We start from the raw sequence: 24,432 nt of genomic DNA, 5'->3' as shown, positions 1-24,432 counted from the left end.
AAATTTCCATCGAAATTTCCTCGAAATCCGAAATTTTATTCCTTGGTTATGGGAGAGGTAGATTTTGGGTGGAGGTTATGAAAGATTTTTTCTCTAACTAGGGGGTTTATAATTATTTACATTTTATTTTAATACTGTTGCCATCACTCCTTCCCTTCCCTGCACGTGAGGTCACAGGGTTTATTATTAAAAAAGTACTGGGACCCACGTAGTATAGACGTGTTTGGCTGTGAATCATCCAGTCCCCATCTGACTAGACCAATTACGAGGAACCCGAGGACGACATCAACGGTCACAATGGCCCCAATGGTTATTTCCTATTGCGGAATCCAACGGTCAACAATGAACTGGCGGTTGCCGCCCTACAGTACCCCCGGTCCTTGGACTAAGGGGTAGCCGACCGCAACGGTTGCCTGTATAATACCAGTAATTGTGACACCAAATCTTATAAAATATTAGTTTAAAAAATTATAAACGGATAAACTAAAAATAAAAAATAGTAAATTATGCCGAGAACAAAAAAATACAAGTTTCTTAATTAAAAATAATAATATTTAAGTTAAAGGACCGTAAACTTTTGCAACTGCATTTACATATTTACATCTATACTTTTTAAGGTATTTTAAACTAATTTTTTAGTTGTATATATAATTTTTGATGGTGCAGATGCACGTTGCAGTTTCTAAGCTTCTAAGCGCTCGGCACTAATTTGGACTAAATAAATAGATTGTGAATTAAGTTTATTTTTTATTTTGACATGCTAAGTAAAATATCCAATAAAAAAATGAATAAAGTAGCCGTTGGAGCCTCGGCTCTATTATAAAAGGAGGTGGAGGTGCAGAGCTAACTTCAAGATTCCTGAAGGTAACGCATAGTATACAAAAATATCCAATTAATTCATCCCCCCCTTGATATCAATCAGGGTTTCTTAGATCCGTTCCGGATCAGAAAAACTTATTTATTCATCAATCATCTCTCTATAATTCTAATCCATATGGTAGAAAATTTCTACTTCTAACTTAATTTGGAATATTTTTCGTTTTTTTCTATCAAAGATCTATATTTCTTATGATCTGTTGCTCTCAAGAAAACCGTTTGAGTTTGGTTCATTGATTAATTTCTTATGATCTAAAACTTTTCTTGTTTATATTTTGTGTAAAGTTTTCCCAATTTTGTGAAAATCAGGGATTTTCCCACTATCTTGATTTTCTTATACATCACAAAAAGCAGTCAATCTGTGGATATGGAGGGTGTTGTTGTAGACCAGTCAATCTCTGCCTGCAAGCAGATTAAGACGAGAGCCAGTCCATACTCTGAAAATCTTGCTCCTCTAAGCAATATCCATGGAGGTCTCTTACACGCACCTCCACCTTCTCTCTCATTCTCCTACAGCCCCTCAGCCTCAGTCTTCAATCTTTATCGATACCACCAACAAGTTGTTCAAGCACATCAGCAGCGACAACAACACCCACCTCTTCTTCCTCTGCCTGTTCCCAAACCCCAGCACCAGTCTCTCCCATCTCGTACTCGAGGCCTCTCGCGCCCTCCCACCGCCGCCAGAAGCCGATCTCTCACGCCCAAGAAACCAAAATCAAAGCCATCCAAGAAAGACGAAGCTAAGCAAGACATTAATGCCATCTCAGAGTGCTTCATCATCGCTTCCACCAACCGTTTGGGACCCGACCCGAACGACCTTCCTAAAGATGTTACAAAGGTAATAGGGAAGAAGAGTCTTGTTGGTAGTGTTGGTGTGGGTGAAATGGAGAAGTTTTCAGGTTCCATTTTCACTCTCTCACCACCTCCGAGTAGCTTGCCGCTGCCGAGGTTTTCTCTGCAGCCAAGGCTCAGCTGCAACGCTGAAGCTGCGGCAACTGACAATCTCCGCCGTCTGTTGCGTCTGCCCTGAAGTTGTTGTGATCTTGCGTTGTCTTAGTAGCGATTGGTGACCATGGTTGGTTTGTAGCTGTTTTGCTTTGTGTAAATAAAGGCTTGCAGAGAGAGGGTATTCCCTGATGATTAATTATCATGCAATCCCTCCCCCCCCCCTTCTTCTTGAGGAAATTTGTGATCACCACCTGTGTTTTTGATTGGGGTGCACAAAGAATACCTCATGTATTAGGACTTAGGAGAATGCCTAAGGATGGTTCTTCTTTTCTTGTTTAAATTTCAAGTTTCCCTTTTGTCTTCTTTTTTCCTAAGAAAATCTGTATCTTCCTTTTGTTGGTCACCAAGTAATAATGATATCAATGTAATCTATGACTTGAGAGAACGCCTAAGGATGGTGTTTGCTTTTTAATATATATCCTATTTAGTAGTTTGTTCAGATTTTGTATTGTATTGTATAGTACCCAAATAAATACAAAAATTCACAAATTTGTCTCAGGATAATACTGAACTTGCTACTCCAGCCATGGCTAATCCATTTTTTTCTATTATGCTGCAAAGAATGAAACAATGGGCTACCAAAGATACCACGGGAGGAAAATAATTTGCATAATACATTTATATGGTGTAATAATACAATACAAAGTAAAGATTACTGACCCTATTCCTAGGATTTGGTGTGACTACAAAATTGGATCTCATAACTGATAAATCTTAAATTCACAACACACTCACTACCAACACTTTTTTTTGTTATGAAAGGTCAACTATCAGGCATACACTCATTCTGATCCCATAGCTCTTATAACCTCCCACATATTAATTCTCAGTAAAATTATGCTGGCAATTGGTGCACTCGTAGAAAGTAGTTGCCCCTTCATCTGCTGATCTCATCTGTACAAAAAGATATCAAAGAAAGAAAACAAGGCAACTCATAAGATAATTAGATGTTTGGAAAGATAAAAAACAAAAAAAAGAAGAAATGAGCATTGAGCCGTTATAGAATACCTGTCTGGAATAATATGTATGCTCATTGTGGCCACATTTTTCACATCTTTTAGCATCTGTCTGTTTAAGAGAAAAAATAGTATTAGAAGAATCAAACGCAGATTCCAACAAAAACACCGCACCTTAAAGGAAAAATGAAAAGTGCAGCTACCTTCTGCAATTGCACCTTTTCTTCACAAATTATTGATATACCTAGCTCCCTTCTAATATCCTGCAACAAGGGGACACATGGAGTATTAATTTGGTGCTGTGGGCAGCAAAGTTTAGGAACATAAATATTATCTGATTAATTTCAATCCATATGCTTAAAAAGATCATAAGAAGTCAACATTTTGAGTGCATAATCTTACATTTATAGTAAACATAACCTCTGATTACTCAAAACTTAGGTCTATTTTAATATCTAATTGAAACTAAGCACTTCCATATTCCTATAGTCTGAGGGAACATGAAAGAATGAGGACAAAAAACTTTACAAGAAAACAACAGCCTCTTCAGGCAACATCTCTGTCATGGAGTGAAGTGACCACAATTTAACTCAGACATCATCATCATCATTATCTCTCTCCCTCTCAAGCACAACCAACTGAAGATTAAAATGATTATTCAACTTCTTTGTAGGCATTAAGATATAGATGTGGGAAAGGTGTTGCATCACTACATAATTACTAGTATATACCAAATGCAGCCGCTATGAAAGACATAAGAACTTGTCACAAAAAAAAGGCATGACCAGAATAGTGTAAGACATACCTCAGCAGTGACTGTGTAAGATATTTCTCTTCCGGAAATCTCTGAAGACATAGGTAGTGATTTTAGGAACTAAAAAAACTAAGGAAATAGTAAGATAACATAAAACTTTTAAGAGGAATTTATAGACCTATGTAAAGAGGAAATGTGTATACTGCAACTCCTACTACATTATGGTTTACATATGGACTTGACAATTAAGTATTTATGCCATGCTTAACCGCCCAAACCCGTCAATTTGGTACTGTGGCCCCACATAAGTTGCAGATTAAAATGTAGTAAAAGTACAAATAGCCCTGCTCATAAAAATATAAAGCTGAAATACAATACCAATCCATGATTTAAAAGCTATAGCACTACAGATATGAAACAATTCCAAAAGAGTAAATTCCAGTTGAAAATGGAGTATATATGGCTAAAATGTAGTAAAGTAAAAAACAAACACATGCCAACATACAAACACATGCCGACATACAAACACATGCATTGTTGCATGTATTTTGAAACTTGAAAACAGAGTACATGCAAGTCAACGTGAAGGGCTCAAAGCTTCAATGTGCTCTACCTTTGACACTTCGCTTAAACTTGCACAAGGGGCATTGGGCGTACTTAGCTGAATTCAAAATTAGCATAGTCCCACACAGGTCACAGAACATGAAATCGCGTCCTTGAGAGTATGCCATGGACTGCCTCTCCAATGAACCGTTCAATTTCGTTGATGGACGTAGACCTATAAGCGAAATCCAAACATGTTTTCGGATGAGATTTTTCCAAGAAAATACATGAATTTTTTTTTAGCAGTTCATCAAATAGCTGATGTGACACTTAATTTCCCCTACGTTTCATTCTCAATAATCCAATAAGCCAAATTCATATCTTATAACTCATTCATATTACCATAAACCAAACGATGAATTCAACAACCGAACAAGAAGCAGCTATTGAAAAGACCAAAGCATTATATAGACAAAATTTACTTCAGCAAGAAGTTGAAGACGAGTTTTGAATTAAATTTAAGAAATTACATACGAGTAAAGTCGTGAGGCGAATCAGCGATGGTGGTGCCGTAATAATAAACCCTTCTCTTGTTCGCGAATTGCTAGCGGAGCCAAATTCAGTCTCAGGATCTCAGCGCCAAGGCTACTAAATCTTAAACCCTAAATCCCGAATGTCTGCTTTAATCTGTTTATGGAACTTGGGCTGCAGCCGGCTCAGTTTTTAGGCTGTGGAAACACCACCTTAGGCTTGGTTGAACTTTATTAAATCTCGAAGGCCCATACTCTCAATCTTTCCTTGGGCCTAAAAATAGAGGTTACACTTCACAGGGCGTCATTAACTCAATGTATGATGTTTAGGTGACCTACTTCTTTTAGCCTTTTAAGACAATTATTTATATATATTAAATGGTATATAATTGATGATTATTTTTGGCCACTAAGATCAAGACACATCTTAAATGGACCAACATCAGAATGGAGGATTGATCACTTCCTAAACACCCATTTTTATTCGCACATTTAATATTTCTCATGTTTTGAAAATTAGTTTGTTGGGTACGTATTGTAATATTTCAGGTGGGTTTCTCGGTTGAATTCTCTATGGTTAATAACTTAATATTTCCATTTCATGCGGCTTTTCGTTTTTCATTTTGTCTGATATAGAGAAGTGATGGGAAGAGTTTGGGAGGAGAGGGCGGATCTAAGCAGAGAATCTCATCCCTGTAACTCTCATGGTATAAATGAAATAAAGTTCTACCATGTTAAAAAGCAAAGGGAAATTTTGACAATAATGAGATTAAAAAATTTAAAAAAATAGAGGAGTGCAGATTGACTTTTATAGAGTATGAATAGCAGCTCCCTCTTTTTTTTAATTTTCCGGCAACCTATAATTGAGGTTTACCTATGCGAAGAAAATTTTAAAAAAGACATTTGAAATAATTTTACTTGGTTTAGAACTTCAGAAAAATAAGATCAGAATTTAATGCCTAAAATGATTCAAGTTGAAAAATTATCAGGAAGCCCCCTACGGCCCTTACCCACCCTCATGACATGCAAGTATGCAAATTATTTAATTAATTAATGTTTGCTGAAGACAAATTGTGTAAATTAATGAATGGATGTTTGCTGAAAATAACCAATCCATGGACGAAAATAGATGATATCATATTCAATGCAGGCGTTGCCCGATTGATGAATAGTTCAGTATGTTGAGAGTAATGTGGAGCAATGTCCCACATCGGAAAACTAAAGCTTAGCATATGTGTTTATAAGTCTTGGGCCTCTCCACCCATTGCCAATTAATTTTGGATTGGATGCTCTAATTCTATCACAGTACACCACTATATATGTGCTCCTTTAACCGGTAATTTGTTACCAGTGCAAGTGTATGTATCAATGAATTACGTACTTAATTTGCATCACATGCAATGGTGGTCCTTACGTTGAAAGATGATCACACAGTTGGGCCCAAGTAATTAATCTGTCTATTATTGAGTTAATTTGCTTTAGAAGGTTGAAGATGAACCACGCAACACCCCAAGACTAGTGAAACTACAAAGACGGCAATAAAGATCGATTCAAAAGGCATAGTTAAGGAGCCGAGTTGTTTGTTGTTTGACAACTAGCTATAGAACTCGCCTTTTGCATTAATTGGCGGGAATGGACTGCTCGATCTCCATCCATGAGCTGTCCATGAATACTATTACTTTATGCTCTAATTCCAACTCTATTTCCCTCTCAGAGCAACTTTGGCTACATTCTTGATTCGTCTACAATGGAGGAAGTAGAGCTTGCCTCCAATAGCTTTTCAGAAAACAATCCACTTGCGAGAATGGAGCAGCCAATGAATTCAAGCAAGCAGCAACGCAGTGTTTCATTCCTTGGCCTTTTTGCTGCTGCTGATAAAATGGACTATGTCTTAATGTTTTTCGGAAGTGTCGGGGCTTGTATCCATGGTGCTGTACTTCCTGTATTCTTTGTTTTGTTTGGTCGTATGATTGATTCTCTGGGACATCTGGCAAAGCATCCTAACAAGTTGTCTTCCCGGGTTTCCGAGGTAATTAAAATGAAACATTTCAGACTAACTAGCTTTTGATTTCGTCCCATTACTTTGTTTGGTTTTGGAGGTTAAAGTACCAGTTTGGAGTATGCTGTTGAGTAGAATGAGTTTCCATGATGTTCTCTTTTGACAAATTTTTCAAGCATTTTCTTTTCCCAATTAACGTATTACTGATTCTACAAGAACCAGCCCCATCAACTATGTACCTCTTGTACATATTTATTACATAGATATATGTGCATCAACCAAATATATGTATATATGTATGTAGAGTGTTACTTTTGGTACTGGTTTACTGTCATCTGTAATATGCTATACTTCTTAGAAGCTGCTTATGTATCTGAATTTTCTCCCCCTTTAATTTGCAGAATGCTTTGTACTTGATATATCTTGGACTCATTATTTTCGCATCAGCATGGATAGGTATGTTTGATAATTTCAATTTTCTGCTTTGCTTAATTTCCTTCACTTAGATGAGTATGATCAGTATCCTATAACATGCATTTTGATTTTCAGGTGTCGCATTCTGGACACGAACTGGGGAGAGGCAGACAGCTCGTTTGAGATTGCAGTATCTTCAGTCAGTTCTAAACAAGGATATTAATTTTTTCGACAACGAAGCCAGAGACACAAACATTATTTTCCACATTTCAAGTGATGCAATACTAGTGCAAGATGCAATAGGTGACAAGGTAATATGCTTCATACCATAGTGAAAACTTTTGAAAAGGGTACTTGCATAATTTACAGATTTAATAATATTGTTCTCTTGTATGTTAATGCAGACAGGCCATGCTTTGCGTTACCTTGCTCAGTTCATTGTTGGATTTGCCATTGGATTCACATCGGTATGGCAGCTTACGCTTCTGACCTTGGCTGTGGTTCCATTCATAGCTATTGCAGGTGGAGCTTATACTATAATCATGTCTACCTTATCAGAAAAAGGTGAGGCTGCTTATGCTGAAGCGGGGAAGGTTGCTGAAGAGGTAAAGTACTGCTTGCCCAATTAAAAGTTTGTGTATCTTTGTTGCTGCATTTTATGTGTCTGGCCAGTGTATCGTTTTATGATTCGCTCACCATTTGCTTGGACCAGATTATTTCGCAGATTCGTACTGTGTACTCGTTTGTGGGAGAGAATAGAGCCATTGAAGCATACTCTAACTCACTTAACAAGGCCCTCAAACTGGGGAAGAAGGGTGGATTTGCCAAAGGAGTTGGTGTAGGCTTTACATATGGGCTGCTGTTTTGTGCTTGGGCATTGCTTCTCTGGTACGCTGGCATACTTGTAAGGCATCGGGACACAAATGGAGGGAAAGCATTCACAACAATCATCAATGTCATCTTTAGTGGATTGTAAGTTCACTCTGAATATATATGTAATGGGTTCCTTTGTTGGTTTACTAATTTTCTCCTGATTAAAAGCAGAATTTTTCTTTTGTAGTGCTCTTGGTCAAGCCGCTCCAAACCTCGCTGCCATTGCTAAAGGCCGAGCTGCTGCTGCCAATATCATGAGGATGATTGAAACAGATTCTCATTCCTCTAAGCAATCACACAACGGGACAGTGTTGCCAAAAGTATCGGGGCAGATTGACTTTTGTGAAGTTGGTTTTGCCTATCCATCACGACCCAATATGGTGTTTGAAAATTTGAGCTTTTCTATTAGCGCTGGGAAGACCTTTGCAGTTGTTGGTCCCAGTGGTTCAGGAAAGAGCACTATTATATCCATGGTTCAACGATTCTACAACCCCACTTCAGGTATATATGTAATACTTATCCTAGCTAGAAAATTCAGTAGTTGACTAACTTGACTTGACTTGGACAATCAATTGTTAAGTTAAAGAGCTTGTGTTGCTTACTAACCAATTTTTACTAGGTAAAATACTGTTGGATGGACATGATCTTGGAACTCTCCAATTGAAATGGTTGCGCGAACAGATGGGATTGGTAAGTCAAGAACCAGCATTGTTTGCCACTACTATAGCTGGTAACATTCTGTTCGGTAAAGAAAACGCAGACATGGATCAGATCATAGAAGCTGCTAAAGCTGCAAATGCACATTCTTTTATTCAAGGATTACCTGATGGTTATAACACTCAGGTGCACCCTTTACCACCTAGAAATAATGGCAACTGATAAAACCAATTAAATTAAAGTGCTATAAGTCTGTGATACATGGATTACCTGATGCACATTCTTTCATTCAAGGATTACCTGATGATGCTTGACAGTAATTGAATTCAGGCAGGAGAGGGAGGAACTCAGCTTTCGGGAGGGCAAAAACAGAGAATAGCCATTGCAAGAGCAGTGCTGAGAAACCCAAAAATATTACTCTTAGATGAGGCCACCAGTGCTCTTGATGCAGAATCAGAACAAATTGTTCAGCAGGCACTAGAAAAAATCATGTCAAATCGAACTACAATCGTTGTTGCACATCGCCTAACCACGATCCGAGATGTGGATACAATCATTGTCTTGAAGAATGGCCAGGTGGTTGAGAGTGGCAGCCATTCAGAATTGATATCCAAGAAAGGGGAGTATGCAAATCTGGTGAGCTTGCAGGCAATGGGACAAGCCAAGGATTTCAGCTCAATATCTCGCTCTGCAAGTTCAAGAAATTCCAGCTTTCGAGAACCCAACAATAACTATCAGCAAGAGGGTAAGTCAATCACAACAGGACTGCAAGAACAAAGTGATCAAAATATTCAAAACCAGTCCCAACCAAGCTTTGCTCCTACTCCAGCAATATGGGAATTACTAAAACTAAATGCACCTGAGTGGCCCTATGCCATTCTTGGGTCAGTTGGTGCAATTCTGGCTGGAATGGAAGCTCCTCTTTTTGCCCTTGGGATAACTCATATCTTGACTGCGTTTTATGCTCCAAGTGGTTCGCAAATTAAACAAGAGGTCGAAAGGGTGGCTCTCATATTTGTTGCAGTGGCCGTTATTACTGTTCCAATATATCTGTTGCAACACTATTTCTATACATTGATGGGGGAGCGGCTCACAACCCGCGTTCGCTTGTTAATGTTCTCAGGTTCTTTGCCATATGCAATAAAGCAACTTAATCATTCTTCATATTATTTACACTATGAAGTCAGACAAATCTAAGAAATCATTCTTGTTTCAACTGCAGCTATCCTTTCAAACGAAGTTGGCTGGTTTGATTTGGATGAGAATAACACTGGATCATTGACATCAATTTTAGCAGCAAATGCAACATTAGTGCGAAGTGCTCTAGCTGACCGTCTATCAACAATTGTACAGAATCTATCACTCACAGCAACTGCATTTATTATCGCCTTCACATTAAATTGGCGCATTGCAGCTGTTGTCATTGCCTCCCTCCCCCTACTTATTGGAGCTTCCATTGCTGAGGTCAGTGGTTTTTTTTTTTTAGCATTCAACATGAATATAATGTTTATGTTTGAATCATCCAATTGTTTTATCCTTAATCCCATATATGTTTTTGTTCTTACTTTATATCTGCAGCAACTGTTTCTAAAGGGATTTGGAGGAGACTACAGCCGTGCCTACTCTAAAGCAACTACTGTGGCACGTGAAGCAATTGCCAACATACGTACTGTTGCTGCATTTGGTGGTGAAGAACGGATATCACTCCAATTTGCCTCAGAACTAAACCAGCCAAACAAGCAAGCAGTGATTAGAGGCCACATATCAGGTTTTGCCTATGGTCTATCGCAGTTTTTTGCATTCTGTTCCTATGCACTTGGCCTTTGGTATGCATCAGTACTAATCAAGGATAAGAACTCTAATTTCGGAGACATCATGAAGGCGTTCATGGTCTTGATAATCACTGCACTGTCAATAGCAGAAACTCTCGCTCTCACACCAGACATTGTGAAGGGGTCACAAGCACTTGGATCAATTTTTAGTATACTACAAAGAGAGACAGCTATACATCCGAATGATCCTACATCAACTGTGGTTACTGATATCAAAGGAGATATAGAATTCAGGGATGTGAGTTTCTGGTACCCTGCAAGGCCTGATATCACCATTTTCGACAATTTAAATTTAAGGGTCACAGCAGGAAAGAGTCTTGCAGTAGTTGGTCCAAGTGGGTCGGGGAAGAGTACCGTGATTGCACTAGTAATGAGATTTTATGATCCCACTTTTGGTACAGTTTTGATTGATGGATATGATATCAAAAGCTTAAACTTGAAATCGTTGAGGAAGAAAATTGGTCTAGTTCAGCAAGAGCCAGCATTGTTCTCCACAACAGTATATGAGAACATCAAGTATGGGAATGAGGAAGCATCCGAAGTTGAGGTAACGAGGGCAGCCAAAGCAGCAAATGCTCATAGTTTCATAAGTAGAATGCCTGAAGGGTACAAAACTCAAGTGGGTGAGAAAGGAGTGCAGTTATCAGGGGGGCAGAAACAGAGGGTGGCTATTGCTAGAGCAATATTGAAAGACCCATCAATTCTTCTTCTGGATGAAGCAACAAGTGCATTGGACACAGAGTCTGAGAAGCTGGTTCAAGAGGCTCTTGATAAGCTAATGGAAGGCCGAACCACAATTTTGGTAGCACACAGATTGTCAACTATTCGTGATGCAAATAGGATCGCCCTGCTGCAAAACGGTAGGGTGGTCGAAATTGGAAGCCATCAGCAGCTGATTGGAAGACCCGGTAGTCTCTATAAACAATTAGTTAGTCTACAGCAAGACAAGAAGGAGCAAGCGCTTGATTAATTCATAAGCATTGTATGATACTTCCTATAACCTAAGTTAAAGCATAAGAGTCTTTTCCATCACAAACTATGCGTAGTCTTTATATCGAAGAGGTATACAAGAATAGGCAGTTTTCGAGGACCAGTATTGTATATTTTGGGTGTTGCAAAAACCACAAGAGCTTTTGCAATTTCTGTATAAGATGGTATGGATTGTGAACAAACAGTTTTATACAGTCCTCGTGTTGAAGAGTCAAGGCAATATTGAGAAGATCATTGTGAGTTTGAAAGAGAGGGAGAAAAAAATTCACTGTGAATACCTTGCAGACCTTGTGTGTTTCTCTCAATCCTCAAGTAACACTTTGCAACACAGGAGTTTCACATCCTGAATAATGTTATTTGTACACATTTATAATACTATTTGTATACACTTATCTTACCACATTAACTGACCACTTTATGTGGCAATTAATGTACTGATGTTATGTAATATTTACAATGAACACGTGGATCCTTCAAACCTTACACACAGTAAGCGGTAACACCAAAAGGAAAAAGAAAAAACGACAACCTCCTTCATATCCATCTGGATTGCCTTACTAGAATATTCAAATCACCAAAGTAGACTCACATCTGAATACAGTAATTACCATGTTTACCTTGATACTCAAACCCATAATGAAGCATCCAAATATAATGCAGGATTCAACATCAAGTAAGAAGTTATTGTCTGTCGAGAACAGTATGTCATAATAATAAACACCTATGAATATAAAGTACAACACAACCTGTAAGTGGCCAAACTTTTGCACTATCAAACATAAAAAATTAGGAGTGCCAATTACAAATACAACCATGTTCACGCCAGAGAGTGTGCGTGTGTCAATATGGAATGCTAATAATTGATTACAGTCCTTGAAAACAAGTCTGAAACAAACAATCTAATGCTTTCACACAAATTCCTAGCATGTCAGTCAATACTATACATACACCATGGCTTGCTGCTGCCATGAAAGGACTTTAGGGGCAAAGGAGATACTGATGAGGAAGGCCGGCTGGTCATCATATCATCTTGTAAATCTAATTGTTACAAAATGGAACAACCCTTGTGTGCCTTTCTCTTTTTCTTCTTTTGCTTTGGTGGCTGGAGGACCACCTTAATGGCCGCGTCAAAAACAGCCTTCACATTCTGCCATTACAATATTCACAATGAATCCCATCAATAACAAGGGGTGAAGATATGCAACACATTTTTGGAGAAGGGAAGAAAATAAGCATACCTGCTGTGTTTTTGAGCTACACTCAATGTATGCAGGAGCTCCAATCAGTTTCCTCAGTTCTTCTCCCTTTAGGAAAAAAAAAGAAAAGTCAACGTCATAGACTATCTAAAACAGATATTTGGGTTTTGAGGGGAAGCAGTAGTCTTTACCTGAGCAGTAGTAATGGGAACTGCACCAGAATGGTCTATAAAATATTGTTTATCATCTCGAAGATCTGCATATGAAAATCATAAAATTGAACCTCGATAATCAAAAGGGTAAGAAAATTCAGTAGTGACTAATGAGTTATGACAATACATCTTTGGGCATTTGATGGACAGAAGCACAAGTGATCAATTGCTGAAAGACTAAGTAACCAAAAGATCAATCTTGATAACAGTGCAGTATAGAAGACAATATCAACATCAAGAACAAGCATTCAATCCACACTCACAAAAGAAGTTAGAAAGGGGAGGAAGCAAAAGCTAACAAGAGCAAAGCAATACAGCTCTGCTGCACCTTGACCCTGACCCCTGCTCTGCCCATTTCCCCTGCCAAAACACATTCCTTCATCCTCTTTTTCATAGAACTCCCACAGTAGGACTATACTCCTTTATTCATTCTGGATCCCTCTAAAACCCAGACATGACAGTAAATTGCATAAAAAAGCAATCGCCATAAAAGAGCACTTCCATTCCACCTTTAAAACCATCCATAAAGGAAGATAAGCATCCTATCAACAGTGACGGACACCTCAATTAAAATATGTTTGCAGCATAAAAAGCACATAAATAAAGCAGTACATAGCCAATTACTGACCAAAGCTTAAATTTATGGTGGTTGCACCCAATTATAGACTAAAGCTTTGACCTCAACCTAAGGCCAAATTCCTTTTGGATCACTCATGGAAGAAATGGGTAGTTCATAGTCCAAAACTAGTCCTGAAATTTACGGGAGTCTACAGCACCCGACCAGACACCAGAACAAACATAGCAGAATTAGGCAATTAGCATACACCAGAACAATATATCAATACATTAAACAAGAAGGGATGAAAAAAGATCTTACCAAGCTTTGTTCCAACAAGCACTATTGGAACTCCAGGTGCATAATGCCGCAGTTCAGGAATCCACTGAAATGGAAAACAAAATATCAGACAACTTATCAACACACCAACGAAGACATCATATATTTAAAAAGTTTATTATTGCAAAAGAATTTATATCGAAGAGTTGGAACCTTTTTTGCAACGTTTTCATAGCTAGCTTTGCTTATGAGAGAGAAAGCAAGTATAAAGACATCTGCCCCTCGATAGCTCAAGGGCCTTAATCTATTATAATCCTCCTGCCCTGTTCAGCAAATGATTAATACAACTCCCAAAACTAAAAAATTAAAATTAAAACAAAATAAACAAAGAAAATGAATTCAGATATTAAAAAGGAGAGTAGTAAAGTTACCAGCAGTATCCCATAGTGCTAGGTTGACAGTGCTTCCATCTACAACAACATTAGCGCTGAAATTGTCGAAAACAGTGGGCACATAATCCTGTTATTCGTGACAGTTTAGAAGACAAGGACACAATAAGTCAATTAGATGCAACCCCAAGTTCTTGAAGTGGAGCAATTGCACTAAATTGGGAAGAAGGAAGAGAGTAAATTACGAAAAGGGGACTGACTGACCGTAGGAAAGGTGTTGCTGGTGTAGGAAATCAGCAAGCAGGTTTTGCCGACAGCACCATCACCGACCGTGACGCACTTTAAGAACCTGGAGGCGCTCATTTCCACCCAGAGAAGCAGCAAATACTCTACCCAAAATGCCCCTCTTTCTCCTTCTACTTCCAAAGACCAGCAAGATCAAGAAGACCCCATCTTTGTTAACAGAAACCCTAATTGCAAATGAGCCCTACTTCGCAGAGAGAGTGGGCGAACAAGTAGCAGAGGACCTTTGAGACGGAGAGTCAAAAGTCAAATGGTAGTTGTCTGAAGCGCTGGCTGACCTGGCCACTACTACCAAGCCAACGATTGCCAGCTACTACACCTCTTATCTGCTTATCATATTACCACAAAACCAAAAATCAAAAATAAATAATATTTCATTTAGACCCTGACTTTCTTTCTATTTCTTTGACTATTGAAGACTTACTGACTTTTTTGGGGGTGGGGTAACGGCTAAGAGAAGAGAAGACTTGTTGACTTGTCCGATATGTTGACTTCCTCACTATTTCTCTTAATCAGAGTTACTCAGACTGTCAGACGTTACAAGGAAGACCAAAAGAAAAAAAAATGGTAGCTTTTGGATTATGCATACAAATTTAATCTAATCCAAATTCAGGTTGACAAAGTGAGTTTCGAGCTGATATTGCAATCAATTTAACCTAATCAGACTTACTCAGACGTTACATGTGGCATGATATTCTATTTATTTATTTTTGTCAATTTTTCTAATTATGAAAGATAGAAGTCAATGGCGTATCAAGCAAGACAATATAATATCTTTATTCCTTCGGTCGCTGCGAGAAAGAATGATACTACTGTGGAAAAATGAGAGAACAATCATTTAGGCGACAGCTACCCAATGAAATGAGTTGGATTTAAGTTGTGGCATTAGATTTAGAGCTCATCTGACGTGGGCAGCAACATGGTTTCATCATTACTACTAATATTTAATTAATAGTAATATTGTGAATGTTTAAGGATTTTAAAGACGTGCGCATGTTTGATTTAGATGAAGAAATAATGCAATCATGTACCTGGTATATTAAACTACACTCTCTTTAGTTTCCTACTTCCAAAGTTCCAAGCATGTCCTACGAGAAATGCATTGAGCATAGATGTGGTTCTCTTGTTGTCGTGGTCAAATCATGGTCAAACTCATGGTCAAACTCAAACATAAAAAATACTATTGCCAGTTCTGTAGATTGCCTGGTACTGTTCTTCCCCTATGGTCGTCAATTGTTCAATAAAGCCTTTACATTAAGATCGGGTGTGGACCAACTAATCGAGTTCATTTTTGCTCACCGCCCACCACCTCCAAAAAGGTGGTGGTGAGCATTACCACTATGATAGATAAGTGACACGTATTTTTGCTCACCGCCCACCAAGAGGTGGTGGTGAGCATTACCACCATGGTAGATGAGTGACACCACCATGATGGATGAGTGACTCATCTACCATGGTGGTAATGCTCACTATGGTGAGCAAAATGAATCCATACATAATCCTCTCAACTTTCTCAAATTTTTTTTTGACTTTTTTTTTTGTAGAGTTCCTATCCATCAAACAAACAAACAATCCAACATATTGATGGTCCGCAAATGCCCACGAAAAAAAAAAAAAACTACTTTACACAAGCTTCTCATTTAGGGTGCCAGGGCATTTTCCACAGATTACTCATTTGTCGCCTCACGCCATCATCTCAACCCCAAACAATTTGCTTGTTCCCAAATTTAAGAGAAATCCCTTCACACACGAGTCAGACCTTGATAGGCGCATATTTTTCACCCATTGCCCCGCCTTTCTGTTTCTGGAACTGTATGTACCGCAATGTGGTGGCAAAAAATGCATCTGAGGCTGGATTCACGGTTTTAGAGTCACTTTGCATCTCAGTTGTAATTAACTCTACCAATCCCTGGATTGCAGCACTTGTAATCTGGGGGTTTCCTTTCTCAAAGAAGTAGAGGTACCTGATGCATAACTCATGTATCAAACTTCAATTATACAACAACAAAGAAAGCAAAATAGGATGACAGACGTCAATTTGGCACAGTTAAAAACTACTGACTTGTTCAGTATTTCAACAAAGAGTGTCACTGGCCCAGTGCTACCCCGAGCTACACTGGCCATCTGTTGAACAGCGTTTGCAATTCTCAAGGAACGGTTTAAACAAAGCAAGACCCTGTAACAGAAAGCTTTTGATGTTCACTCCAAGGGATCACAAGCATAATTTTCTAGGAAATATGAGCGTTAGAATGATGACAATAATAAGTCACTTCCAAGTTCCAACATAAAGATAACTCAACATGCAGAAATATATATGCACCTGCACACAAATTGCATTGGCATGTATAAAACCATGTAAATATTAGGGTCTGATTACCTTTCTCCATCTTTAACGCCATCCTGATCATCAACCCAAAAAAGATGTGAACATGCATACACTGCTCTGCACTGATCAGGTTTCTTCAAAAGCTTTGCTGAATACTGACCAAAGGAAAAACATAAATTATGGGGCTCCACAACAACAGATTGAAAACACAACAATCAGATAATGTGAAAGCATTATTACCCCCGTGGCCTTGTGTGTTAAAGTATCCCTATTCTCAATGCCAAATATATTCATCCTCTGGAGAGTCCCAATAATGAGATGTATTGCAGTCACCTGAGCTTTGGAATCCTAAAATTGAGGTGTAAATAGTTATGACGTAGGATGATAATGTCACAATACAGTCACTTTAAAGATATACTGAAACTCTAGAAGCCACTTCCTTGATAATCTATTTAATAAATCACAAGACACGGAATCACAAACAATTACCGCAATTTCTTCTTCATATAATACAAATGCCTGAGTGAAGAATTCATAAGCAACAGGTTCAAGATCACAGTCATTAGCAACCTGATTATCCACGAACCAAACAAAGAGGTTGAAAACAAACAGTTAGTCTGCAGCCACAACATCAAAGATAAAATTCAGGGCTTTCTTTCTCCATAGCCTTAGCTTCATGGTTTGCAGGATGATTCTATAAGCAATATGCATGATATGTTGGATTAACATGATCAACCGCATAAGCCTGCAAACCAAGCTTTCCCACAACCACAGGTTGGCATACCTCAGCACATTGCAAGTACAACCTTAATGCCAGTTCAGGAGACGGAACAGAAGAAAGAGCTTCAATAGTCTGAAATAAAGCAGGCAGCATCAGTATATGCACAAAGATGAAGATATACAATTTAAAAAATTAAATTGGAAACTGGAAAAAAATTAAAAAATTATTGTGACATTATACGAGAGAACTACATATGGGAAACTGAAAATAATAAAAAAAAGTAGGAAGAATTCAAACTATTATGGTAATAAAACTAAGAGGAATACTCTTATCAGCATGAGAAAGGTGAGCATACATAAGCATGATAAAGGTGAGTCATTGGATTGTAAGAATTTAATAGGTACTTTTGGCTCACCCTTTCATGCTTATTATGTATGCTCACATTTTTCATGCATAAACAAACTAAGAAAGTGCATTCATCTAATTACCTGGTTTAAAATCTGAAAAATTTTCTTCGGTGTGGCAGGCATTTCTTCTCCCACTACCTCTCCATCCTGACCTTGCAGTCTCCTAACCAACTGCAAGCCACAACCAACATTCTAAACAATTCTTCAAAATGAGGTCATTTTACTACACTCCACTACTTTATACTGAAAACTGCATGCATAGACAGAATGAAACAACACATATGCCACAATTTCAGCACAAAGAGACATACCCTGAGTGCAGAAAAGACAAGGGGAGGAACAGTAAAAGGCAGGCGGTTTGGCCCTCCACTCATTATATGCTTCTTCACCATACATAGGATCTGAAGGTCAGTTAATCATACAACTAAAGTAAGACTTCTCTGAAAATTTAAAAAAAAAAATCGCATAAATGTAGACAAATTAAAATCACAACCTACAATTAGTGGACATGGTAATGAATACCATGTTTCAACATTATTGCCTACCCTCTTAAATCCAGACATGGGAACCGGAAATGGATGTGTCCTTGCGAATTTTGAGGTATTGAAAAAATTTATTTATCTATGTAGACTATGTTAGTGTGTCTCTATGCATGCCTAAGAACTTTCTAAAAACATAAAGATAATAACACACACAAGCTTCTTGACAAAAAATGTACAACATGTGTAAATCTGCACTACAAAAATGCAAATGAAGGCAACTCTCAATGGGTCTGAATGACTGCCAGATATGTGCTCCCATGAGAAAGAGGATAAGTGTCCAACAACATTAACTACAAAAACCTAAGAGTAAGTTGGATCCAGAAAACTACTACTCTATGCAAAAATTTCAAGTAACATTAGCATCAAGAGAAACAATAAAACATTAAAGATATCAATTACTTACCTTTAACATTTCCTCTGGATCGTCATTATAAAGCATGTGTATAAGGCGAGCAACAGAATTTTGTTCATCTTTAAAATCCTCCTCATCAATCTATCAGTAGAAAATAGCACAAGAAAAAAAAATCATTCAGTATTTCCATACATTTACATTTAGATCGAGAGACTTAAATAATAGGTTACTACGAGAACCTTATATCTATATTCAATAAAATAAATATTCCAATGGCAACAACAATTTTGAAATGCACCTCATCTGCAGAAGCATCATCCAAATCCTTTATGAGCCCTTTAATTAATTCAAACAACACCTCCACCTACAAACAGCATATATACAACATTTTTAAAAAAGAAAAATTTGATAAATAGAGCAAACTGATGAAGCATACCTTATCAGCAGTAGAGATACAAGAGTCGTTTTTCATAATGCTTTGAATAATAACCATTGCCATGACTTTATTTGTTCCATTATCAAGGTGATCCATAACTCGAGGATAATTAGAAAGTGTGAGGGCTGTGACAATGTCGCTGTATTTTTCCAAGGGAGCACTTAACAATGCAACAATCTGTTTTGTGGCTCTATTGTCTTCAAGCTTGGTTTTTCCGGATAGCTTCTTAACGCATGCTCCCTGAAAAAAGATATAAAAGAACTATCATCAATTAAGTCCATTGCAAAGATGGCCCACTTAATATGGAAATGAGATCTCAAAGAAGATGCCATCCATGTTGCAGGGCCATGCTGACAGGCAGGTATTCCACGTCAAATGGCATGCAGAAGTTTGTGAAAAACTTATAGGGACTCTAAAGAGTTTCTTGAAGACCTTACCAGTACTTGATCCACATAATCAAGACGATCAGGATGAACACGAAGTGTAAATGTAAGAAGAGAGACATACAAAGATATGGCTCCAACAATAGGCATGTCAATCTGCGCTTCTATCACCTGAAATTTAATAGCTGATTTATTAAATTAGCAGACAGTCAACAATTCAAGGGAATAAACAATAAGAAGATGTATCATGGCCAAAAAATACAATAAAGAGATGTATGCTTCATAAGTAAACTGAAACAGAAAAATTGTTCCTGTCTTGTAAAGAGGACATCTGGGTCCCTCAAAGAGATTTGGTGGCCGAACTTCATATTAGTAAGCTGTAAAATTTCCTATGATTACTAAGCCAGGCCAAAGAGACTTCTCTACTGTGCACTCTCTCTATTACTACATTCTTACACAAAAGACTCAATACTCAACCTAATTACACGTAACAAACTATCACTTTGTTCTTCATTTTTTTCCCTTCTGTAAATAATTTATTGTCCTCTCTAGGCATATGTGTTTGGGTCAGAAATTAAACAAGTTCACTATCATCCTGATTATTTTGGGTTTTTTTTTTTTTTTGTACAAGTTGTAAATCTTAATGCAGGAAGGAGACTATGTTTTCCAATTATTACTTGCGGGGTCGGAACATAGTTGAGGAAATAATCATCAGGTTATCTTAGTTCACTTTTCAGTAATTTACTCTTTCTAGTTAGCAAGCCAATTGTGCCTTACATATTTCTGACTAACCCACTGCTGATTACATTTCTTCAAATTGAGCCTAAGGGTTCCAAGACATAAGCTGAGAGTTCTTTGACATACTTTAAGTAGGCCACGGACAAGCAAGAGATTTGGCATTTTCACTGAGATAGCAAAACCTGTAAACCAAGTTGCTCAAGTTGTGGCCACTTCCGTTTATAAAATTATTAAGACTACTAAAAGAGTTCAAGTGGGGAAAGTAATACTTTTTTTGTGGGAGTAACAATGAATACCATATATTTCAACTTTATGTTCAAAACTACACATTTACTATTCATTTTGAAAAATAATTTCTTCAAAATAGGAAATTCCTCCTTAATATTGCAATAAACTCGATGTAGGGCAATAGCCAGCTTACCCTCCCAATAGCACTGCTTAATTTAGCAAAAGCTTCCACTTGAAGAAATTCAGGTAATACCTTGAACAACAATAATCAACAATCATTAAAATGTGGAACTGCCAAGATGAATACAACACCCAAAAGGGGGGAAAAGGCATAAAAAATTGCAAAAAGAAAAAAAAAATAGATAACAACATGCAAAAGCATGACCCAAAAGACAGTTTGTAGATAACTCACATCTGTACTTGAAGCAGCATAATTTGATAACCTCTCCATTAATTGAGATAACACGGTCTTGATATCAACTGTTGGCTGCATTTGAACACAGAGGGAAAATGAGTCAAAAGCTGTTTTGGTTGGATATATTGCCTCGATATAAAATAAATAACACAATTGAAAAAAAAGGAGTATGGACCGCATGGTGGCCCACCAGATATCAAAGGAAGTAACCAATTTGGATTTTGTGAGTTGAGCTACTATCTGAATTAAACATAACTATATCCATTCATACATGGATTCACATACACATATTATTACATATATGCTTAGATAAATAACCATACACAATCATGTGAAAGAAAAAAAAAAAAAAAAAAACTCAATAGAATATGATATTGATACCCACCTGAAGCTGGGGGCAAGCACCCAATAATGTCTCCAGTGTCTGCAAATGGTACTCATCTGGAAAGACCTGGATTATGCAAACCATCAAATAATATTGGGCCAGCTCATCTTTACAGTTGATAACCTGCGCAGACCAATTTGGATTATTAGAACGCACGTTGATATTATAGGGCTCCTTTAAGGGAAAATACTGGAAAATTAACCCAAAAAAGTTCATATTGAAAGGTAACAGATTAAAGAACCTGCTCTAATACTCTGGGAAGGACAGTGTCTTTGTACATTTCCAGTTCTACGCCCTCTATCTGACTGAGAACATGGAGATTTTTCCCAACCTATCAAGACAATTCAGAAAGCTGTAATTTATTTATTACAACATGTCATGCACTGTTTCATCCGCTGATAGATTCAGAGTTTTGATATTACAAGATCACGAAGTTCGCTTCTTTGCTTTTCACGCTTGTCTCTCACCCGACCAGGTCCCTGCAGACCAGAAAGCCCAATAGATGGCCTCAACTCAGGATCGCCAAAGAGTATGAATCATTCACAAGCACCATAACACCTGCATGGCCAAAAATCATGCCCTCATGGTTCATTTTCACCTCTATGGCATGCAAGTACTCTGGTGCCATGCATGTCCAGACATTAGAGCAGATAAAATTTCATAGATGTTGAACAAACCTCCTGCTGCATTCGAACCCAAAGTTTATTCATCTCAGTAAAATTCTGTAGCACAAAATCTACAGCATCCATGACAGTGTCAGCATCTCTGCAAGGAGATTGGAATATGAATCAAATTTAGTAACAGGAAACCCATCCCGGCAAATCGAGCCAAGATAACAATCTTACCCTTCATACTCGGATCCAATATCAGGTAACTTATCTCTACTGATTTGAGAAAGGTAACTTCTTAGAAAGAGCCCACGAATTGGATGTTGAACACCACGACACATTTCCACAAGATCTTTAAGCACGTCCTTGGCAGGTGCTTCCTTAGATTTAATGTACACAGATCCCACCGTACATAGGAGATACCTGTTAAATAAACAACACGAACTTCATATGCACTGACAAAGATGACATAACTAGAACAAGCAACTCATTGCACAACTCTGAAGCGCATATCTTCGTGATATGAAACTCATTGAACAAGTAACTCATTGCACAATTTTTAGTAGTGCAGGAGGAGAAAAAACTGTTTTATATACGACCCTGTGTGTTTGTGTTAAGAGCTCCAAGACATAAATTAATGAAATGTGAACATTAACAATGTTGCTCGTCGCGTTTTAATGAATGGGGTAGGCATATTGACTTACAATCTTGGTAATATGTTGCCAGCGTGCTGAACAAGTTCGTACAGATCAATGATCGAAACGCCATGTCTGCTCTCGTCCTTGAAGAACATCTCCAGCTTCCTCAACTCATCGAACGCTCGCATATCTGTGAAATCAACCACGAAACATAAAACGTACAAATTTCGATTACGATATCGAATCAATCAGCTAAGCGCAGAAGAGCAATTGAGAGGAGGATATGAAACGTTACAGAGTTCGTAGTATTTGTGAGGCGAAAGCCTCGAGGTTCGGAGCTCGGACAGCATCTGGGCCGAGTACTTGAGAGCGTCTCTGAGATTGTTCGCGTCCTGAGAAAATTGAAATCGACAAGATCGCAGAGAATTAGGTTTTCCAATTGGAAATTGTAAGTAGGAAATTTTGGGATTAGGATTGGAAATGAAAGTACCAGAGCTCGATGCATGTAAAAGGCATGCTGTTGAATGCCGGCGATGCCTTCTGCCAGCCATTTCTCTTCGTCTCCGATTCCGTCCGATATCATCATTCTCTCTCTCCTTTCGCTGAAAGGAGGCAATTAAGTTTTTTAGGAACGTTGAATTCAATTTTAGCGCCGCAGTATTGGGATGGAGACCCCAGTTGGTAGTTGATACAGTGACAAAATCCTTCGAATAGATTATGAGAAAAATTTCAACCATCCCAAAGAACCCGATCGATCCGGCCCGACCCGGCCTCAATTGGCTTGGTTTTCAATTTTAAAATATGTCAAACCGGGTTTTTACTGGGATAGTGGGATATGTTAAACCGGGTTGTTGAATGAACTACCATTCAAATCGCATGCAAGCTTTTATATGTTTTTGTTCGTCAATAATCAATATGCTTTTTTTTTTGTCAAATTCTTTCGTCAATATGCTAAAGGTAAACATATAATACAAGAAAGGTACTGTAGTGTTTTAATTTCTTCAATTCACTATAAAGCTGATATTTGGCAAAAAAAAAAAAACTATAAAGCTGTTATTTCTTAAAAAAAAAAATCTATAAAACTATAAAACTTTTAGACATTATATTATTATTTTTAAAAAAAAAATTTAGGGGATGAGAGAATTGAACTTGGGTGCAGAAAGGTCAATGCAACTGCCTTCCATTTGGATTGCTTATTAACTACGAAACTCAAAATTTCAAAGTTAAAACTTAATATGGAGCCGACAAATTTTATTCTACACCCTAAAAGGGGTGACACGAACCAGTACCCTATACCCTCAAAAAAAAAATTATAACATATTTTTTTGATATGACAATAGTTAAAGGACTTTATTTATAAAAAACAAACTCATAAAGTTTCAATCCAAAGAATAAATGTAATAAGGATTAAACTCTAATTTTATGTTATTTTAATAATGTAGTACAAAATAAGATGACTAAATATATGAATAAAACACAAAAAGAGTATTGGTGTTCAAATAACTATAAAACTTTTATACATTATTATAATATTAATTTAAAGGGCATAATTTTTTGTGTAACAAGGTAATTACCTATAAAAATTTTACACATTACTATAACTTCATTTGTAATGACAAACTTATTGGTGTAACAAGGTACAAACGGTAATATCTTAAGATACAAAATGAAATGTCTATTAGAACAAATATGATAAAGGAAAGGTAACGATGTTTTCTTTCTTTTGTGAGTTGTGACAGACCAAACCAGAAAACTACACAGGAGCCTAAATCTGCTCACACCTAACACATCATCCAACAAAAGGAACCTCAAAATAGCACAAGCTCAGGTCCAAGTAGAGGCCCAGAGCAGCAAGATGGTCCGCAACCATATTTCTCTCTCTGTAT

At 37.6% G+C, this 24,432-nt stretch overlaps 5 protein-coding genes across 7 annotated transcripts; 2 read left to right on the top strand and 3 right to left on the bottom strand.

The window, feature by feature from the left end:
* The first annotated feature begins 850 nt into the window (after window positions 1–850).
* On the top strand, window positions 851–2,323 carry LOC147278065 (uncharacterized). Its single transcript, XM_086250599.1, has one exon. It carries the CDS (start codon window positions 1,244–1,246, stop codon window positions 1,904–1,906), a length of 663 nt encoding a protein of 220 aa, XP_086106725.1. The 5' UTR covers window positions 851–1,243; the 3' UTR covers window positions 1,907–2,323.
* Window positions 2,324–2,480: 157 nt separating this feature from the next.
* LOC147278064 (DNA-directed RNA polymerase I subunit RPA12-like protein) lies at window positions 2,481–4,897 on the bottom strand. The gene is made up of 6 exons (XM_086250600.1): window positions 4,672–4,897; window positions 4,208–4,372; window positions 3,646–3,686; window positions 3,044–3,103; window positions 2,893–2,952; window positions 2,481–2,778 (listed from the first exon to the last, which is right to left on the bottom strand). The coding sequence occupies exons 2-6, from the start codon at window positions 4,323–4,325 to the stop codon at window positions 2,704–2,706; spliced, it is 354 nt and encodes a 117-aa protein (XP_086106726.1). The 5' UTR covers window positions 4,326–4,372; window positions 4,672–4,897; the 3' UTR covers window positions 2,481–2,703.
* A 1,397-nt stretch (window positions 4,898–6,294) lies between these two features.
* ABCB13 (P-glycoprotein 13) lies at window positions 6,295–11,820 on the top strand. Of its 2 annotated transcripts, XM_086249797.1 has the most exons (10): window positions 6,295–6,696; window positions 7,068–7,122; window positions 7,216–7,391; window positions 7,485–7,685; window positions 7,793–8,052; window positions 8,141–8,454; window positions 8,573–8,796; window positions 8,941–9,733; window positions 9,833–10,074; window positions 10,189–11,820. In XM_086249797.1, exons 1-10 carry the CDS (start codon window positions 6,415–6,417, stop codon window positions 11,410–11,412), a joined length of 3,771 nt encoding a protein of 1,256 aa, XP_086105923.1. In that variant the 5' UTR covers window positions 6,295–6,414; the 3' UTR covers window positions 11,413–11,820. The 2 variants fall into 2 exon arrangements, with proteins under 2 accessions (XP_086105923.1, XP_086105924.1); XM_086249798.1 differs by lacking the exons at window positions 6,295–6,696; window positions 7,068–7,122 and having other exon boundaries at window positions 7,291–7,391; window positions 7,489–7,685.
* A 274-nt stretch (window positions 11,821–12,094) lies between these two features.
* On the bottom strand, window positions 12,095–14,666 carry LOC147278062 (rac-like GTP-binding protein 5). The gene is made up of 7 exons (XM_086249801.1): window positions 14,329–14,666; window positions 14,107–14,194; window positions 13,889–13,998; window positions 13,718–13,781; window positions 12,820–12,884; window positions 12,671–12,736; window positions 12,095–12,579 (listed from the first exon to the last, which is right to left on the bottom strand). The coding sequence occupies exons 1-7, from the start codon at window positions 14,425–14,427 to the stop codon at window positions 12,478–12,480; spliced, it is 594 nt and encodes a 197-aa protein (XP_086105927.1). The 5' UTR covers window positions 14,428–14,666; the 3' UTR covers window positions 12,095–12,477.
* Window positions 14,667–15,527: 861 nt separating this feature from the next.
* VPS35B (VPS35 homolog B) lies at window positions 15,528–23,228 on the bottom strand. 2 transcript variants are annotated; one of them, XM_086249799.1, is made up of 22 exons: window positions 23,037–23,228; window positions 22,842–22,938; window positions 22,613–22,736; window positions 22,146–22,331; window positions 21,978–22,065; window positions 21,723–21,779; window positions 21,542–21,631; window positions 21,301–21,423; window positions 20,913–20,987; window positions 20,694–20,753; window positions 19,589–19,705; window positions 19,152–19,391; window positions 19,014–19,079; window positions 18,767–18,856; window positions 18,133–18,222; window positions 17,903–18,013; window positions 17,478–17,546; window positions 17,183–17,263; window positions 16,934–17,041; window positions 16,745–16,848; window positions 16,430–16,543; window positions 15,528–16,331 (listed from the first exon to the last, which is right to left on the bottom strand). In XM_086249799.1, exons 1-22 carry the CDS (start codon window positions 23,130–23,132, stop codon window positions 16,121–16,123), a joined length of 2,397 nt encoding a protein of 798 aa, XP_086105925.1. In that variant the 5' UTR covers window positions 23,133–23,228; the 3' UTR covers window positions 15,528–16,120. The 2 variants fall into 2 exon arrangements, with proteins under 2 accessions (XP_086105925.1, XP_086105926.1); XM_086249800.1 differs by having other exon boundaries at window positions 17,903–17,992.
* Between the last annotated feature and the right edge of the window lie 1,204 nt (window positions 23,229–24,432).

Source organism: Dryas octopetala, chromosome 7 (assembly GCF_963921425.1).
Source record: "Dryas octopetala chromosome 7, drDryOcto1.1, whole genome shotgun sequence".
NCBI lineage: Eukaryota > Viridiplantae > Streptophyta > Magnoliopsida > Rosales > Rosaceae > Dryas > Dryas octopetala.
This window is presented reverse-complemented; position numbering and strand designations above follow the sequence as displayed.